This window comes from Paramisgurnus dabryanus, chromosome 8 (assembly GCF_030506205.2).
Source record: "Paramisgurnus dabryanus chromosome 8, PD_genome_1.1, whole genome shotgun sequence".
Classification (NCBI taxonomy): domain Eukaryota; kingdom Metazoa; phylum Chordata; class Actinopteri; order Cypriniformes; family Cobitidae; genus Paramisgurnus; species Paramisgurnus dabryanus.
In genome coordinates, this window is record NC_133344.1 from 16,176,152 (window position 1) to 16,195,986 (window position 19,835).

The window sequence follows — 19,835 nt, forward strand, 5'->3', positions numbered from 1 at the left end:
ACCAATGCCCTCCCAGTCTCCTCTCCAGCTTGATGCCCTTCCAAAGAAGGGAGGCCATGTTGAAATACAGGTGTATGTCATCAACATGGTGAAATGGAGAGAGGAGCAAACATTGCCAGCGTCTGTTCCAGAACACCTCCTGAACACTCACACACGTCTTCAAAAAAAGATAAACATGAATCAAATGGTGAGTAAAGGAATCTTGCAAACACAGAATACAATTCGGCCTTCACAAAGCTTGTTTAATTTTTGCTTATCTTAAATTTAGAGGATTTGTTATTTGTTTTTAAATAGGTGTATCATATGTGTTTTACGCTGACCGTTTGTGTTAACTTGTACCTGTGAAATAGGTTTGACAGGGAACAGAAATAGATAGACATTGAGTCCCAGCGTTCCCAGAGTAACAGGTGGGATGTTGTCTAAGCCCAGCTGGTAAACCTGCGCGGCCAGCAAGACCAGACCAAGATTAGATCCTCCATGTCTGTTGCGCATCTATAACACAGACAAACACACATCATGGGATCAATGTTCGGAAACACAACAAATTGAATGTCTCTCATGCCTCTAAAACATTTACATTAAAAGAAATGTATAGGACAATCTCATTTTGGCTAGACTTTAGAACAGACAAACCCTTAAAAAAATTCTGATATGGCCGGGCCCCTTAAAACAAACTTGTACTAGTTTACATTTCTGTAAAATGTCCTTAATCATATGTATTACTCTTTACACCTATAGAACTTCCAGGGCTCTCAAGTTTTACCAAAAGTTTGGAGTGAGATTACATCTGTCAGGGGAGGGGGTATTTGCGACAGCGACCCCTCGGCCCCACCCAATTCTCAAGTTTTTGATAACAGTTTAATTTTACCTAATGTTTTGTAAACAAAATGTTAATGAGCCCCATTTAATTCCATAGTATTCTTTTTCCTACTATGGAAGTAAATGGGGCTCTTTAAAGGGATAGTTCAGCCAAAAAATGATATTAAACCCATGATTTACTCACCCCCAAGCTGTCCGAGTTGCATATGTCCATTGTTTTTCAGACAAACACATTTTCGGATATTTTAGAAAATGTTTTAGATCTTTCAGTTGATTAAATGTAATGTTACGGGGTCCACCCATAGTCCACGACCTTCAAGTCCAAAAAAAGTGCGTCCATCCTTCACAAAATAAATCCAAACGGCTCCAGGATGATAAACAAAGGTCTTCTGAGGGTAATCCGCACGGTGTTGTTGTAGAAATATCCATATTTAAAACTTTATTAACGTAAATAAATGCCTTCTGGTAGTGCCGCTATCTTTGTCGCGTCTGCATTCAGGATGAGAGCTTACGCAGCCTACGTAGGTTACTCTGCTGCTGCTCTGTGCCCCCGCCCTCCGAATTTGTCATACGTCACTAAGAAAAGTGCGTACACTACGCTAATACTCTCTCCTGAATACAGAGGAGTCTAAGATGGCGGCGCTACCGGAAGGTATTTATTTACGTTAATAAAGTTTTAAATATGGATATTTCTACAACAACACCGCGCGGATTACCCTCAGAAGACCTTTGTTTATCATCCTGGAGCCGTTTGGATTTAATTTGTGAAGGATGGAGGCACTTTTTTGGACTTGAAGGTCCTGGACTATGGGTGGACCCCGTAACATTACATTTAATCAACTGAAAGATCTAAAACATTTTCTAAAATATCCGAAAATGTGTTTGTCTGAAAAACGATGGACATATGCAACTCGGACAGCTTGGGGATGAGTAAATCATGGGTTTAATATAATTTTTGGCCGAACTATCCCTTTAAAGGTTTGTTTACAAACCTCAAAATATCTTCCTTTGTGTTCTTCAGAACTAAGAAATTACAGGTTTGTAACAACATGAGAGAGAGAAAATTATGACAGAATTTTATTTTTGGGTGAACTATCCCTTTAAAGTGCCCTATTTTCAAACACTACATAATATACCAATACTTATTTTTTAGTACTTAAGATAATCTTAAAAACATAGGTGTCCTAATCTGTGTTATTTTGAGAGAGATGATGAATATAAACTGAAATGCATTTACCATACTATCTTGCATTATAAAAATGTATACACTTGAAGTAAACTTGTACTCATCTTTCATACAAAGATAGGTTCAAATGTATTACAAGTGGTACCTAAATACATTTTTAAATTACATTTTAGCATATTTCATATTTATGTACTAAAAAACAAAAAAATAACGTATATATTAAGTACAGAATTAGTATATGAGAATAGAGCACTTTAAGTATATTATGAAATTGTACTTTTTAAACTTGAGCTTACTGTACCCATACAGTATTGCAGAACATTTAAGGGCAATAATAATGAAATGCATCTCTATTACATTAATTTCAGGAAGTCTCGTACTTTTCTTAGTTTCAGGTATCTAAAGCTTCTGGTTGCAAAGCTGTTGGAGTTTTTGACTGAATCAATAATAATTTTGCACGAATTCGGCTTTATTTCCCAAAAGTATAGCTCTCATTGTCTTTGATCAAACGCAATGATTTCGTCCAGGGATCCTTAATTCAAAATGCTTAAAAAATTGGTTATATATCTACCGCATTCATCGGATCTATCTCATCCAACTTCCACTCCGTTAAATCCAGTTTGAAACAACTTCTCGTTTCTTTCTAACTTAATTGCCTTGTAGGATGCATGACGACTTCACGAGGCGAGGCGCTGCAAGAAACGACATCTGAATGACATCAGAGTAACGCGAGAGCGATTTGAAATCAGCCTCCTCCTCCTCCGCAAGATTCCTCGAGGTACTCTTTTGTTTTGCTTGTCTGTACTTGCGGAGTTGCGTAAAGTTGAGCAAACTTAAAACACTCGAAGCAGACCTGCCTTGCGTAAGCCTAAGCCTCGTCCATTAACTGTATATAGCAGGACAATTTATGTACTTCTCAGCGTGAGAAATACAAGGTGTGGCGACGTGTAAACTGATTGAAATGCGTGTGTCTGTACGGTGAATGCGTGATTGAGAGCCCTGAATAGAACATCCATAGAGAAAAAGCTTGGCAATGCTATAAATGAATCTTTGAATAACAAATGTATAAAATATAGAACATATAAATATTTGATAATATAATAAGAGATATAACATCATTGTGCATAGCACTAGATAAGACTGCCATGTAACTGAACTGTAATAACTTTCTGATTCATACCTTTCTATAACAAAATTCTGATTATCACCTACCGTTAGATCCGAATAACGTTAAGAGGTGTCGAAGTTTTAAAGTCTTGAATCTTCCCGTTAAGAGTCGTTACAGATGTTTTCTCGCTCCTAATATTACAAAATATGTGTTCTCTTCCTCTCTTTCTTTCGTTTTAATGGCGGAGTATGTGTTCTCCATCACATACTTCGATTACTTCCATACTATATAGTAGGCGAAAAGCACTACTTCTCGTAGTCTTTGCATACTATATAGTATGGAAGTAGGCGGTTTCGGACGCAGGCACGCAGCAATGGTGTATACATTGAGACATGTCAGGCTTAACTTCTTCTTCTTCTTCGGTTTTATTGGCGGTTGGCAAACCAGGACTAGAGTGTGCAGATTAAATAAAATAAAACTAAAGTAAATTAAAAATAATAATAAAAATATGTTTAGGAATGTAATTACGTAGTCTAAACATTTATAAGATGATTTCCCCAATAAATACTCTATTGTCATGTTTTGTTGTCCGACTTGATTTTCCAACTTCCTTCTAGCCTCCTCACATTTCTTGCAGTGTTTCAGTATGTGTTCTACAGTCTCTTGAGCATTACAATAGTCACAGAATCCAGTAGGATGCTTCCCTATTCTGTGCAATGATTGATTTAATCCAGTAGTCTTGTAATTGCCATCTGTTCTTTTGGATTCCTGCCCTGTCTCATAGTAACACCTACTTGTTTTTGTATTTTGTAAAAGTGTCTCCCTGTGTCTGATATGTCCCAATATTCCTGCCATAGATTTATTGTGTGATCTTTTATAATGGTTTTCATTTCTGCTTTACACAATGCTACTTGTACGTCAACTGTTTCATGCTTTATTGAGCTTTTTGCCAAGCCATCAATAATTTCATTTCCCTCCACCCCTACATGGGCGGGAACTCACAGAAATGAGACCTCTAGCCCCCTGTCATGGAGTGTTAGAAGCACCTGAAATATTTGGTAGATAATGTCCTGCCTGCATGATGCGTTTCCGGGTTGTAAACTTGATAAAGCAGACAGACTGTATGAGGCTATGACCACATTTTTATTCTGATTGCTTTCTTCCAACCATTGTAATGCCCATAATATACCCAACAATTCTACAGTATAAACTGATAAATTATCTGTTGCTCTCTTTACAATTTCTTGCTCTCTTTACAATTTCTACTATCTGGCAAAAAGCATGCTTATTAAACTTTTATGTGTAAAAGAATTGCAACTTGGTCCAATACAAAAATAGAAAAGAATTGAAGGCAATGCAACAACATGCCAGAAAAATTATTTATTGTTTGCTTACAAAAATATACTTTCTTGAGAAGTGCAAGTTACAATGCAAGTGCTTTCAGTAGCAAAAAACAATAACATTCAAGCAAAGAAAAATACAAACGAGTAAGAGATGTTGGCAGACTGACAATTGTTATATTACACACATTAACATCCTGCATGACAAATAAAGGATCATTTATTAAAAAGATCAAACATCGTAGATGTACACTAATCAAGAGTCGAACCCTTATCGACTCCACTGCAGTTATGAATACAGGCAGCTTTATTTCATACGTGCCACACAATCAGTAAGATTCTGTACCAGTGCAGATCCAACAGTGACATCATCCAGACCAGTTCTTGCCACAACCAATCAGCACCTCGCTTATTTTTGGGTTGGTTATCTTGCACCACCATTGTTGTAAACAATTTAGCTTTATTATTTACATTATCTAATAGATGCTCAGCTGTTAAATCTCTGAAGTCGACGCAAGCGGACCGCTTCAGCGATTGGGTCAGAGTATACATTTGATGATCTTGTTTGCCTAGAGAACCCTATAAAAAACACAACAAAACAATACATTGCATGAACTAGTAATATCAGAAACACATCAATCAGCTTCAACTGTATAGCTCAATGGTAAAGCATTGCGTTAGCAGTGCAATAGGTCGTGGGTTCGATTCCAGGAAACACACATAGGCTACTGATAAAAATGTATACCTTGTAATGCACTATAAGTCGCTTTGGATAAAAGCATCTGCCAAATGCATAAATCTAAAATGTAAATATTAACAGCTTTGCAATGAGTGTGGAAACAGCCGTAGTACTTGTTGTATGTCTTTTCAAATAATGAGTATAATCTGGACACCAATTTAAGATTATATCCAAATATAATCCTTTCCAAAATGTCACGTGCTTAGTAAGCATTGTAAAAGAAACTCTGATAATGCAAATCTGTAAACGTCTCTCTTTTGGTTGCCATTTCCTTCTCTGCTCTCAACTTATATCACAGAAGATTTACCTCTGTTGTTAAGACTGGCCCTGATGGCAGCCTCGTACTGTTCCTCTTCTGACAAACCAGCTGTATAAGGGTGCTGAGGGGGTGCAGAGGGCATGTCTGTGTTATATGGGTCCCTGTAGGGGGCGCTATTGTGCCTGGAATTAAATGACTGCTGACCATAATAAGAGTTGGGAGAATATGGCATCCTAAATCCACTGGATCCTGTGGACACCGGTGTGGAAGGTGGATTGTATTATTATGCCAACAGTAAGTAATCATTAAATGTCTCAAAGTGTTGAATTTTACAAGATTTCTTACCTGATGAATTGAATGTCTGCTGCCTTCCATAGCTGCCATCCGATGTCACAAAGCCTGAAATGCCAAAAAACGGCTGTTTATGTAGCTGGAAGCATTTGTTGATAGATTAAGTGTTCTTATGCAAGCTTGTTTAAGGGATAAGTCACCCAAAAAATGAGATTCTGACATCATTTACTTATCCTTAAGTTGTTCTGCTGAATACAAAGGAAAATATTTGAGCAATGTTTGCAACCAAACCGTTTTTGAGCAGCATTATTATTTTTTATCCTACTATGGAAGTTAATGGTGCTTCTGCTTCATGTATCTTCCTTTGTGTTCAGCAGAACAACACAATTTATACAGGTTTGAGGGTGAGTAAATAAATGACACAATTTAAATTTGACAAACGACACATGCAGCACACTGTTGTGTTTACCAGAACATGTTTTCATGAGATTCTTTAGGGGTCCTCTCGTGTAGAGCAATCCAACCAGAATGCCAGCCAGGTGTCCAACAAATGAGGTGCTTTACAAACAAAAATGTATGATAAATAATACAATAATGTTTTTTGACTATTTGTGACATATGGTAAGTGTCTTATGCCTACCCTGGGTTCATGATATGGATTAGGACCAACTCCGCCCAGCAGGCATAGCGACTGGCAATAGGCAGACCCATAATGTAAGAAGTCCTACCCGGATCATAGTGATTATTCACCACCTTCAGGCCAAACAGAACACCTGAAACAAATCATAAACAAAGGTTTATTTCAGAAATGCTTGATGACATTTGAGATTAACCGGTTCATGAAATACAACTGTGCTTTAGATATCGAACATGCAATCTCTTTCTGTAAGCAGACGTCTCTTTGAACCAGACTCAGGTTACATAAGACTTGACTGAGGCATATCCACCTTCGAACAGTGTAGTGGGATTATGCATAAAACATGATTTAAACCGTTATGGTTAATATTTACTACACCTGTCATGTATGAACCAGTGGGAGGATGAAATGAAGAAGTGTCCTGATATATCATATGAAGATATATTATATAATTTCTAGTGATGCACCGATGTATCGGCCGCCGATATTTATCAGCCGATTTTTGATGAATTTGAAACCATCGGCATATCGGCAATAGCAGGAGAAAGGCCGATACCGATTGTTTATTAATTAACTGCATAAAGAAATCCATTATATGGAAAAAATTAGTTAATGTCGTTAATAAAATAAATGCTGAATAGCAAAAACCACCTTTGAAGGTTGTTATGTTGTCTTATTATATTTGTTTTAGCTTAATTTGTGCCTCTCTTATTATGTTGGTCAGTTGAATGTTAATTAGATCCAATCCGTGTTCAGGTAAAAATAATTTGATGCAGAAATAAACTAGCTAATAGACCAACTGTATAGTATTGTATACAAGTGTTTAATATCGGCATCGGTATCGGCCAGAAGTTGTCTGTTTAAATCGGTATCCGTATCAGCCCAAAAAAATCCTATCAGTGCATCCCTAATAATTTCGTGTTGTTGCTCGGGGTTGACGGGTCTTCAATGCGCAACTATCTAAGAGGCATACCAGTATCTTTACAATGAAAAATTCAGTTGAGTGTTTGTACATGGAATAGACCAAGATTTTGTGTTTTTAACCTTTTCAGGCGATGGTTGAAAATGTCACAACTGTCCCTCTAGTAAACAACAATTTTGAATCGACTTGTTTGAGTTTTTATGGCGACACGCGGTCCGACAGTCACTTTAACATCTTTATCATTGTAAGTTATTTGAACAAACCATACTGAACATTTTAAACTATTACATGTGTTCAGTATTTTTTGTTTTTGTTTTATGAAAATATTGTTATGCAGTAGATAAGCTTATTTTATAATTATTTACTTATTTAATAATTATTTGTTTTTAATTTAAAACATAACAAAAGTAGTGCAAACACATTGTAAGGTGGTGCCAAACCCTGACAAAAGGTATTTCAAAAGCCAGCAGCAAATGGCTGAATCCACAGGGAACTGCTTCCTAATTCCTGTTGAATTATCATCTGAAACCTCTCTCAAAGAGTTCACATCTACCCCCCAAGAACACTACCCCATGTTGTGAGACTGAAACCTCTCTCAAAGAGAAGAGTCACACACCCTACCACACGTTCTCATCCCCCTCTCCTCATGTTCTCAAAGCAAACTGTATATGGAATGCTACATTCTGCAAACACATGTATCTGAAACTGGTCTTGTTTGGTGTTATATGAAGTGTTTTTAATGCAAGTGGTACATCTGGGTTTATTAATATGACAACAGGATTCAATGTTAATCTGTGACAATAAATAAGTAAATTTAACCTAATGTTGGGAGACAACTCCCACCTTAGACATGTTGATCAATCACCAACTGTATGTATATTAGGCAACACCCCTGGGCTTACAAGAACCAATCAGCATATCATATCACAATGCTTTGTTCTCTGGCTATTTAAGGAGATGTGTAGAAGATTTAGGCGGGACTTTCAATATCGAGAAATGCACCCCCATGATGCTGTCCTGGCACAGCATCATGTATTGTTATTTTACTTTGAGGAATCTGTAACCAGATCTTCATCTCATTACCAGGTATGCAATGGGTTTTCGTTTGATTTTCGTATTCGAATTGGAATGTAAAATGGCTTCTGAATTATGTTTTCTTACCTGGTAAATAAATTGTTACATTTGAATTCATTCTATCTTCTCTGTTTCATTAACTATTCTAAGTTACTACAGGTATTTCGAGATCCTTTATCACCATAAATCTACGACCGGGGTATAAATTCATGCTAATTGTCTATACCGATGAACTTAGAGGTTCAGCCATTACCTTACTATATGTGGACTATCAGATGATAAGTCAGGACCTCTGATCAGTATCTCTACTATAATTATAGTTTTGAGTTCTGTATTAAGTTGGATATAGTTGGCTGGGTTGCATAATATTTTCTAATGATAATTAAGGGCACGCCAGCATGGGGCAGTTGCTTCAACCATTTCCTCTGGTTACACGGATAGACTAATTATTTAACCCTAACTAAGTTGTGGGTAATTGTAATGATTATTCGAGGACTATATAAGTCAGGACCTCTGGTGCGGTTAAGTTTAATTATTTAACCCTAACTAAGTTGAGGGTAATTGTAATGATTATTCGAGGGATATATAAGTCAGGACCTCTGGTGTGGTTGAGTTTATGTTTCAGAACCCGCACAACGGCCGGTGTGGGCTGATATGATATTGGTAATCGAATGAATGAGTCCAATGTTAACATGAGTAAATAGAATGGTCAAATGTTTATCCAAATTCCAAAATTACATCAATTTGATTCATATTACAATACGTTTTATATCTTTGGAGTCAGATTATAAAGTTGCGTAATGTTAAAACCGGAAGCACCGGAAAAGACCGAATGCGCTATAAACCGGCCATACCGTTTGGATTCCGTCGTTGGGCCAAGCAGATGGATGGGGTCATATTTGGACTCCTTACAAAGTGGTGATTCCCGGGACGTGATATTCAACCAGTGGAAATCTTATCAAAATGTACAAAGTACGACTGATTCGATCCCTGGAGAATAAGAGTCTTTTCATGGAGCTAAAGGTTTGAACTTCTTCTATTTCTTCAGCTGATGTGGTAAGTCAATCTTTTCTTTGCCTTTTAAAAATGTTTAAGGGAATGTTTTAAACATCCCACATTTATGAAATAGGTTGTAAATATACCTAATGTTAGACTGGAAATCAAATCCGGTGGGGCTTAAAAATGAAATGAAACCACATTATTAGGAAAATGCTGTGCAATGCTAAATGAAGAATGAATTGCTTTGCTCTGTTAAGATCTTTTGTTTGTGTGCCTACGGAAAGCAAAAGATCGTCTTACATTGGAGTTAAATCATCCAAAATTTATTCTGATTCTCAAACAAGGAAAACATCTAGAATCTAAATTTAAATCACCAAATCCTATACACAATTGTTTCTGTTGTGACAGCAAATGCACAACATGGAAAAACAGCTAAAAAAACATTAACAATTGAAAAATTATGTTGGATGATTTAAACTACAATGCAATGAATGTGTTTGCATGTGAAGGGAGGACTTGGACAATTTATATGTGAAAAACAAACAGATAGTAAGATTTTTAAATGCTGCAAACATCAGTGTACAATCTATATTTGATGAGTAAAGGTAATATTGTAATGAAGCTGGAGAATGAAGGAAATGTATGAATGATTGAAGGCAGCGTTGTTGGATTTAAAAATCCCCAACGCATAGAGAAATGTAACTGAATGCTGGACATTAAGCAAGTAGGGAGCAAGTAGGGAAATGATTTTAAATGAGTTGTTGTGAGTGAGCCTTCTAAAAGATCACTCTGAATTGAATGAGGATAGAATGGAATCAGTAAGTCATATTACAATTACAAACTTCTAATCCTGGGAAATCCAGGAAAATACAATGTTGTTCTAGGCCAACACAAATGGTCTTATCTCTCACTGTGAGACACCCAACTGAGATGAAAGGGCTTACCCCCCACTCAGATAACGGGCTATCCATTGTTCCCAAGAGAGAACATTGTTTTTAAGAGAGACATTTGTCTGTAACCATATTTTTCCTTCTGTAAATCAATCTAAGTGTTCTTTAAGAACTGGATAAACACCAGGACTGTTAAAAGTTCTTGGCTTAGTCTTTCCCTATGAGTCGGTGAAAATTGTTTAAAGACAGTTTTGTACAGCTTTATAGAGATGTGAAAGGCCACACAATTTTTAGTCTCGAAACTGTTGTAGAAATACATTAGCATGAATCAATGAAAAACTGTTCCTCACACCAGTCTGTCCAGGGCTGACACCTTTTCACATTCAAATACATTGATACAGTAACATCTTGCAAATTACAAACACCAGCCTGGTGTTCCTTAAAAGAGATCAGTAATGAAAGTATTTTTAATTTATACTATTTTAATGTAATATAATCTATATTGTGATCAAGTTGCAATATACATTATATTATAATGGCCAAACAGGCCTCAGATGGTAAAATGTGGTGCATTAAATGTACTATGGAATAACTTGCACAGGCCAAACCCACAGAATTGGTCCACTATGCAGTGTCAAAAGGGCGGAATGTGCTGTCACATGTTGCCATGTTTTAACACTTAAATATTACATGACACTTGTGATAGTAAACCAAACCCATTTAACTGGAAAACACTAACCCATTTTTAATCCAATACAGATTGGGCACATGCTTGTGTGGCTTAACAGCCAGTTAGCATGTGTTTAACATTCTCATTGCAGTGATCCGTTTACATTTTCTGATTTGTAATTGATCGTAAGGCATTGATATTTCTATAGAACACGTTCTAGTTGTTTGTTTCGTATGTGTTTCTATGTTGAAGGATTTGTCTCCTATGTGGTAAACTCTGCTATTCCCTGTATAGCTGCAGTCAGACCCTATAGAGGAGCACAAAAATGCCATGTGGCTACAATGTGTTAATTGCATTAATGAAAATGTTTTACCTCACAACAGGATCCAGTAGCACTTTTACCATGTTTCCTAACTAAAAACACTGGTGTTGGAAGACTTATTGAGCCAGATTACAACATCATACCGATAATATCGAACTGGCTCCCTGTTTTAACAACAGGACTAAATTTGCATCACAATTTATCCTTCTCACCTTTGTTACAGCATGGTATTTACACATAGCCTCAGTTAAATTAAATCACATAGCGAACACTCACTTACCAAGAATTAGTCATTATTTCAAACTGTCTGAATTTAAGCATCTGTTTTGGGTTTTCTTTTCAGAAGTTTGATCAGTTTAATGTCTACTGAAATCTTGATAAAGAGCAATTTTCTAAGTTTAATACTATTATCTTTGACATTTAATTTGCTCTGTATGTAAGACATTTAAAACTATCATGTTTATCACCACGCACCACACAACATATTCCAAACTGAACACTTCACTTAAAACCAACATTCTCCTGTTACACCAACAGAGCCATCTAATCTAACACATATGCTAAAGTGATATCATTCACACCCATATTAGCAAAACTACAACACTCATAAGAAACTTACATGGCAAAGTCACACTTTGATGATTATGTTTTAAATTGCAATAACAAACTTACTAATCTCAAATCAATAATCTTGCTGTTGTTGTCATAAGTGGAGGAACAGTGGCGCCCTGATCCTCAACTTATCACTAAATAACAGCACAGACAATTGTCAAGAATCAATCAAACCATTTACTCAACTCCTAATATCAAATGTGACTTAGCCAACAGATCAGAGATCACACACACACCTATACAAATATTCACATATCTCTACACTCACACACCTACTTATACACGCTAACACATTGAAATCTGAGATTCTAAATCTTCAAGTGTATGGACTACACATACTTATTAACATATACACACATACACATACAGATACACATACACATAGGCACATACCTGCACACATAGAAATCTAACATGAGATTCTGAATCTTCAATTGTTCTCATGGACTCAACATGTTCTGAACATATTCTTAGTTAATCTTAGGCCTAGAAGGTGCTTATATTAGAAAATTCAGAGTTCCCGCGAAACATTGATTGAAGATGTGTGTATGGAATGATTACAACATTATGTGCCTATTATTATTATTATTATTACTATTATAATTATATGGTCTACAATGCCATACATAAATCTATTATAGCAATATTTCACTATTATCAATACACCCTATAGTATGCATAACCAAATTTTACTTTAACATATTCCATTTTTTATTTTCACATGACCTAATATATGCATACCTGAATATTATTTTAACACTTTCTGGGTTTTATTTTTTTTATTTTTACATTACCCAATATATCCATTCATGAAGGTTATTTTTACATTTTCTGGGTTCTATTTTTCATATAATCTATAATATGCATACTTGAAGGTTATTTTAATATTTTCTGGGTTTTATTTTTACAATCTATAATATGCATACATGAAGATCATTTTAACATTTTTCTGGGTTTTATTTTCATACAACCTATAATATGCATACCTGAACAATTTTTTTTTTATTTTTTATATAACTTATAATATGCATACCTGAAAGTTATTTTAACATTTTCTGAGTTTTATTTTTTATAATAAGCATACCTCAATGTTATGTTTTTATTGTTTTAACCTGATCTTTTGCATCCTCTCCTTCAATATCCAGAGATCAGGTACCTTTGAATTCCAAATACAACGGTGGGAAAGAATGATGGTAATTTTATAGATCAGATATATTTGACCCTATCGTACCACTTGCTTCTTTTCACATCAAGTTATCATGTGTAATGTTTTTTATTTTATTTTATTTTATTTATGGTTTGCCCTAACTATCATGTTATAGTGTTACCAAACCTATTGATATTGATCAGTGCTCAATCAATGAATGGTCATTTAAGATGTGCAGGTGTTTTACACAGTGATGTATTGTTAATGAAATGAACTTTATTCACCTAATGATGTCTGAATCCGAGGACGTCACCTTACAGAGGTGACAACTTTCTTCAAAGGATCAGAACGTCTAAGAGCAGGTGGTTTCGTAAATGAATGACCAAACAAAGCACACAGGCCTGATTGAGCTTGACTGGAACACTATAAACACTACAGAGACTGGACACCACCAAGAGCTAACAACTTATTGTATATTGATCTCATTGGGAATGTTTTGTTTATCCCACTTCATCAAAAGGGCGGATTTCTGTAAGGTGGTGCCAAACCCTGACAAAAGGTATTTCAAAAGCCAGCAGCAAATGGCTGAATCCACAGGGAACTGCTTCCTAATTCCTGTTGAATTATCATCTGAAACCTCTCTCAAAGAGTTCACATCTACCCCCCAAGAACACTACCCCAAGTTGTGAGACTGAAACCTCTCTCAAAGAGAAGAGTCACACACCCTACCACACGTTCTCATCCCCCTCTCCTCATGTTCTCAAAGCAAACTGTATATGGAATGCTACATTCTGCAAACACATGTATCTGAAACTGGTCTTGTTTGGTGTTATATGAAGTGTTTTTAATGCAAGTGGTACATCTGGGTTTATTAATATGACAACAGGATTCAATGTTAATCTGTGACAATAAATAAGTAAATTTAACCTAATGTTGGGAGACAACTCCCACCTTAGACATGTTGATCAATCACCAACTGTATGTATATTAGGCAACACCCCTGGGCTTACAAGAACCAATCAGCATATCATATCACAATGCTTTGTTCTCTGGCTATTTAAGGAGATGTGTAGAAGATTTAGGCGGGACTTTCAATATCGAGAAATGCACCCCCATGATGCTGTCCTGGCACAGCATCATGTATTGTTATTTTACTTTGAGGAATCTGTAACCAGATCTTCATCTCATTACCAGGTATGCAATGGGTTTTCGTTTGATTTTCGTATTCGAATTGGAATGTAAAATGGCTTCTGAATTATGTTTTCTTACCTGGTAAATAAATTGTTACATTTGAATTCATTCTATCTTCTCTGTTTCATTAACTATTCTAAGTTACTACAGGTATTTCGAGATCCTTTATCACCATAAATCTACGACCGGGGTATAAATTCATGCTAATTGTCTATACCGATGAACTTAGAGGTTCAGCCATTACCTTACTATATGTGGACTATCAGATGATAAGTCAGGACCTCTGATCAGTATCTCTACTATAATTATAGTTTTGAGTTCTGTATTAAGTTGGATATAGTTGGCTGGGTTGCATAATATTTTCTAATGATAATTAAGGGCACGCCAGCATGGGGCAGTTGCTTCAACCATTTCCTCTGGTTACACGGATAGACTAATTATTTAACCCTAACTAAGTTGTGGGTAATTGTAATGATTATTCGAGGACTATATAAGTCAGGACCTCTGGTGCGGTTAAGTTTAATTATTTAACCCTAACTAAGTTGAGGGTAATTGTAATGATTATTCGAGGGATATATAAGTCAGGACCTCTGGTGTGGTTGAGTTTATGTTTCAGAACCCGCACAACGGCCGGTGTGGGCTGATATGATATTGGTAATCGAATGAATGAGTCCAATGTTAACATGAGTAAATAGAATGGTCAAATGTTTATCCAAATTCCAAAATTACATCAATTTGATTCATATTACAATACGTTTTATATCTTTGGAGTCAGATTATAAAGTTGCGTAATGTTAAAACCGGAAGCACCGGAAAAGACCGAATGCGCTATAAACCGGCCATACCGTTTGGATTCCGTCGTTGGGCCAAGCAGATGGATGGGGTCATATTTGGACTCCTTACAACATTAAGAATTATTATAAACATTAACTAATAAGCAGTTTATGTTTTATATATTCTGTACTGTACTCACATTTTTATAACAATTTATAGTAGCAGAATAAATAAACCAGCTAAATCAGCATATTTTTATCAGCATAACATTAGTTGTTTAAAAAATTATTGTATTTATTGTTTACTTGGTTTCTATGAAAGGTTTTACTGGATGGTTGTGTGGATACAGATCATGGGTTCATGTGCGCCACATACACATTCTTGTGCGTGAATTATGGTTAAACCAAATGTTTTGTAGAGATTTATTGCGTTTGTACCAGCTATTATGGCAACCCCTAACTGCACAAATGATGCCGGTCTTCCTGGATTTCATAATAAAAATTAAAAAGCCAGTCATAACGGCACACTCGTGTCCCTCGCAACACCACTACCATTAGCTTAAGTGGCTCACCAGAAGTCTTACACAAAAGAGCTCAAAGATGGCGGCTCCCACATTTACGTCAATAATAAGGTGCAGGGGTAATTGGATGTAATAGTATGTGACATTATACGTGAGCCTGCCTGGGAAAACCCAGCTAAAGTCATTTTTAGTGTGTAATGTTTTCTACATAAACTCATCTTACATGTACAGAACATTCTGTGAAAAATAACATTGATATCTTTAATATTAACTGAGTAAAGTCATATCAAAGATTGAAATTACAGGAAAATCAATAAGTAAAATCAAACTCCTAATCTCAAAACAAGAGTCTTTACCCTGGACATCACAGGCAGGGTCACATATTTTACACTTATGCAAACCCACAAAACGAAGGCATAGGCTCACCAGAGAACCCCACTGCACACTGTAAACTGTACGTGGCATCTTCTGTTATCTGGGTCAGTGCCACCTCCAGGAGCAGGTAGACCAATCCTGTTAGCAGAGAAAAGACGGACAGCAGGTATGCGAACCAAGGCCCTCCCAGTTTCCTTTCCAGGTTGATTCCCTTCCAAAGAAGGGAGGCCATGTTGAAATACAGGTGCATGTCATCAACATGGTGAAATGGAGAGAGGAGCAAACGATGCCAGTCTCTGTACCAGTACGCCTCACGAACACTCAAACACGTCTTCAAAAAAAGATAAACATGAATCAAATGGTGAGTAAAGGAATCTTGTAAATACAGAATACAATTCGGTCTTCCCAAAGCTCGTTTAATTTTTGCTTATCTTAAATTTAGAGGATCTGTTATTTGTAGGTGTACCATACGTGTTTCACGCGGACAGTTTGTGTTAACTTGTACCTGTAAGATGGGTTTGAGAGGAAACAGAAATAAATAGACATTGAGTCCCAGCGTTGCCAGAGTAACAGGTGGGATGTTGTCTAAGCCCAGCTGGAAAACCTGTGAGGCCAGCAAGACCAGACCAAGATTAGATCCTCTATGTCTGTTGCGCATCTGTAACACAGACAAACACACATCATGGGATCAATGTTCGAAAACACAACAAATTGTATGTCTATCATGCCTCTAAAACATTTACACTAAAGGTTTTATAGGACAATCTCATTTTGGCTACACTTTGCAACAGACAAACCCTTAACTAAATTCTGATATGTCTGGGCCCCTTAAACAAACTTGTCCTAGTTTACATTTCTATAAAATGTCCTTAATCGTATGTAGATTAACACCTATAGATCAGCCATAGAGAAAAAGCTTGGCAATGCTATGAATGAATCTTTGAATAACAGATGTCTTAAATATAGAACATACAAATATTTGATCATATTTTAAGCGTTATAACATCCATGTGCATACCACTAGATAAAACTGTCATGTCACTGGAGTGTAATAACTTTCTGATTCATATCTTTCTGTGACAAAATTCTGATTATCACCTACCATTAGATCAGAATAACGTTAGAGGTGTCGATGTTTTAAAGTCTTGAATCTTCCAGTTGGAAGTCGTTAAAGATGTTGTCTTGTTCCTAAATGACCAGATATTTGTTCCCCATCACATACTTCGCTCTTATATATTCTGTATACAGTGAGACACGTCAGACTTGACTTTCATTTCATCACGCGATTGTAAACACGGAAGTGATGTGTGCGTTCGACTTCATTGGGCACTGCGCAGACAACTCGGCGTATGACATCAAAGTACCGCGAGAGCGATTCAACAGTTATGCTTTCGAATCCCTCTCGCGATTCTTTGATTAGTGACTGCGCAGGGTTCCAACGCGCAAACTCATGGCGGAAGTTGTCGTTTTTCTAGAAGTTTAGCCGCGGTAGTGGGTTATTTTTAAATTAACTTTAATGGTTTTAGACAGCGGAGCGTTTGTAAACCCAGGAAAAGTGTGTAGTAAAGAAGTTTCGACAGCTGTCCTAGAAATTTCTGATGTTATAGGATTTACGTTTTCAGTGAAAAGAGAAAAGTTGTATGAGTTACCCATCACTAACGTTATCTGACTCGATATCAGAGACTGCTTGCACGCGTAAATAGCTTGTTTTCATTATGGTGTAATTTGCGACATTTATTAAAATACTGTAGCAAAGTTGCATGTCATATCCATATTTAAATTAATGCCACATCTTAATCAGTTCGAAATTTGTCCTGCGCTGAGATGACTTAAACTGTATCAAATGTATCCCATTTTTTTATATCCGGAATGTTTTGTATGGGTTGTGAAATAGGTCGTATGAGCATGAAGCTTAATGTATTTAACCAATAGCAGTAACTTTTATTACTTTTATGTCAACTTACTACTTATGTCAATTGTGTTGGTGGCTTTTTGTGATTTTAAATATATTGTACAGGACTATATAGCAAGACAATTAAGACAGCTTGATTTTTCATACTGTCGCTTACAATTCAGGTTGTGTTTTGGGTTGGTTGGCTCTTGGCCCAAATAAGAATAATCGCATTGGTAAAATATCGCCACCTACTGTTTGTCACCACACCCTACACATGTAAGCCTGCAAATATCCATCTTCATTGAAAGTCAACAAATGTACATACAAAATCGGCTTGCAACAGATAGAAATAAATTACATTTGGCAAAAGCAGACGTATTTCATTGTTAACAGCATGGTTAACAGCCATAGTTCCTGCAGTTGACCCGCGTTTCCCAGTTTCGGTCTTTGTAAATATTACAAGACAGTTTACACGTTTCTTAGAATTAAAAGTATGTTTTAAACATTGATGATTTTATGTTACAATAATTTCTGGAGGTTTGGTTGTGTTCATTATTAAAAAAAAAAAAAACTTTTTATTCAAAACACTTACTGTCTCGTGCTGATCATCTTAATGCAAATTGACTGGAATTGTTCAGGTTAAATTTCATTTATCTGTGGTATCAAATGCTTTGACGTGAAAAAAGATTTACTTTTGTAAATTGCTGATGTTTTGCTGATAAGTTGCATTTGCTGAATTGCTGATAAGTTGCATTTACTAAATGATTACATGTAGCTAACAGTAAACATTGTACAATATGGGGGAGGGGGGGGCTCAGATTGTCATGTATGTTTTCTATTGACTTTTACTTTAACCCTGTTTCAATTAAAACATGCTGGCTGTGTGCATGTTAGGTATGTAAATTGTGGTCACTACAAGAGTTTATGGTAACAATATTTTCAGTAATTTCTATCATAAACAAAAAGTAACCCATTTACACCTAGTGATTTAGATCTTGCTTTATCTCTCTCTTGACTGAGTGCACATAAGTGAAATAAAAGAGCTTTCAGCCAGTAACATAAGAAAACAAATTTTCATAATTTTATTTTTGATTAAAAAAAAATACTTAAGATAAGTATAGATAAATTATTTAAATTGTTTAATTTATAGACACATTGAGTGAAGCCTGCTCTTATCTTCAATAATAAAAAAAATACTAGAATCCATTCATGCTGTTTTCCTCGCTTTTGTAAGTCGCTTTGTATAAAAGCATCTGATAAATTCCTAACTGTAATGATTTGAATTTTTTTTAAAAAATCTACATACTTTACATTAATGCATTGTCTCTTCTTTTATAGTACTTAAAGTGTTTCATTTAGATTAAATACTCACCAACATTTTACAGACATTCTGATGCTCACACAGTAACAGTAAATTTGAAAATCTTGAAATCTGTGTTATTATATAATCACTGAGGGATTGGCACAATGCCTCAGCACATATGACATAAGCAGCACAGCTAATACACGGCTTGATGTATTTATTTTACTTCATGTTACTTTGTTTTTTTTTTCATGTCAGTTACTCACTCTCTCCATCAGATCATGGGATTAACAACCACACACAGTGTCCCCAGAAAAGATCAGGAAAGATCAAGGTGAAGTTGGGAGGATTTAACCACAGTCCCTCAAGCACAAACTGTGAGTATACCCAGACAACCTAGCACATGGTGGATGGATGTAGATGATTTATCCATCCATCCAATGCTCATTCGTATCTGTTGTTAGTAAAGAATAAAGGCAGGGAGTTTGGTGGCTGTTGATCATCTTTACTGCTGAATTAATACCACTTAAACACACATTAAATAGCATGTGATGAGTAGGTGTAATTTCAATGTAAATATTCCACAAGGCTCTGAACAAACTAAGAGATAAGGCATAGAAAAATTTTTTTACACCACCAATGAATCTTTCAAGCTTGTGTTTTGACAGTAGGTGGCAGCAGTGTGCAGCAAATGTCGAGAGAATCTGAAAAAACAATATATCCTCTCCAGTCTGGAACATCACTAACAGGTAAGAAAAAACTT

General features: G+C 36.0%; 2 protein-coding genes across 2 annotated transcripts in view; both read right to left on the minus strand.

Moving 5' to 3' along the window:
* LOC135770838 (rhomboid-related protein 4-like) overlaps positions 1-3,527 on the minus strand; it is a 7,684-nt gene extending 4,157 nt beyond the window's left edge. Inside the window, exons 1-3 of the mRNA XM_065280679.2 lie at positions 3,218-3,527; positions 340-492; positions 1-157 (exon numbers count right to left, since the gene is read on the minus strand). Coding sequence (XP_065136751.1) covers positions 1-157; positions 340-492 — 310 coding nt within the window. The 5' untranslated portion in view covers positions 3,218-3,527. The remainder of the gene's footprint in view (positions 158-339; positions 493-3,217) is intronic.
* Positions 3,528-4,660: 1,133 nt separating this feature from the next.
* On the minus strand, positions 4,661-17,147 carry LOC135770839 (rhomboid-related protein 4-like). The gene is made up of 8 exons (XM_065280680.2): positions 16,978-17,147; positions 16,381-16,533; positions 15,927-16,206; positions 6,383-6,515; positions 6,212-6,300; positions 5,797-5,850; positions 5,500-5,700; positions 4,661-5,032 (listed from the first exon to the last, which is right to left on the minus strand). Exons 1-8 carry the CDS (start codon positions 16,978-16,980, stop codon positions 4,941-4,943), a joined length of 1,005 nt encoding a protein of 334 aa, XP_065136752.1. The 5' UTR covers positions 16,981-17,147; the 3' UTR covers positions 4,661-4,940.
* Between the last annotated feature and the right edge of the window lie 2,688 nt (positions 17,148-19,835).

What these genes read in the sequence shown, in the direction of transcription:
- LOC135770839 (XM_065280680.2), bottom strand. An exon ending in ATCCATATCATGAACCCAGG is followed by an intron (nt 6,301 to 6,382) that starts GTAGGCATAAGA and finishes TTGTTTGTAAAG; the next exon opens with CACCTCATTTGTTGGACACC. An exon ending in GGCCAGTCTTAACAACAGAG is followed by an intron (nt 5,033 to 5,499) that starts GTAAATCTTCTG and finishes TGTTTTTTATAG; the next exon opens with GGTTCTCTAGGCAAACAAGA.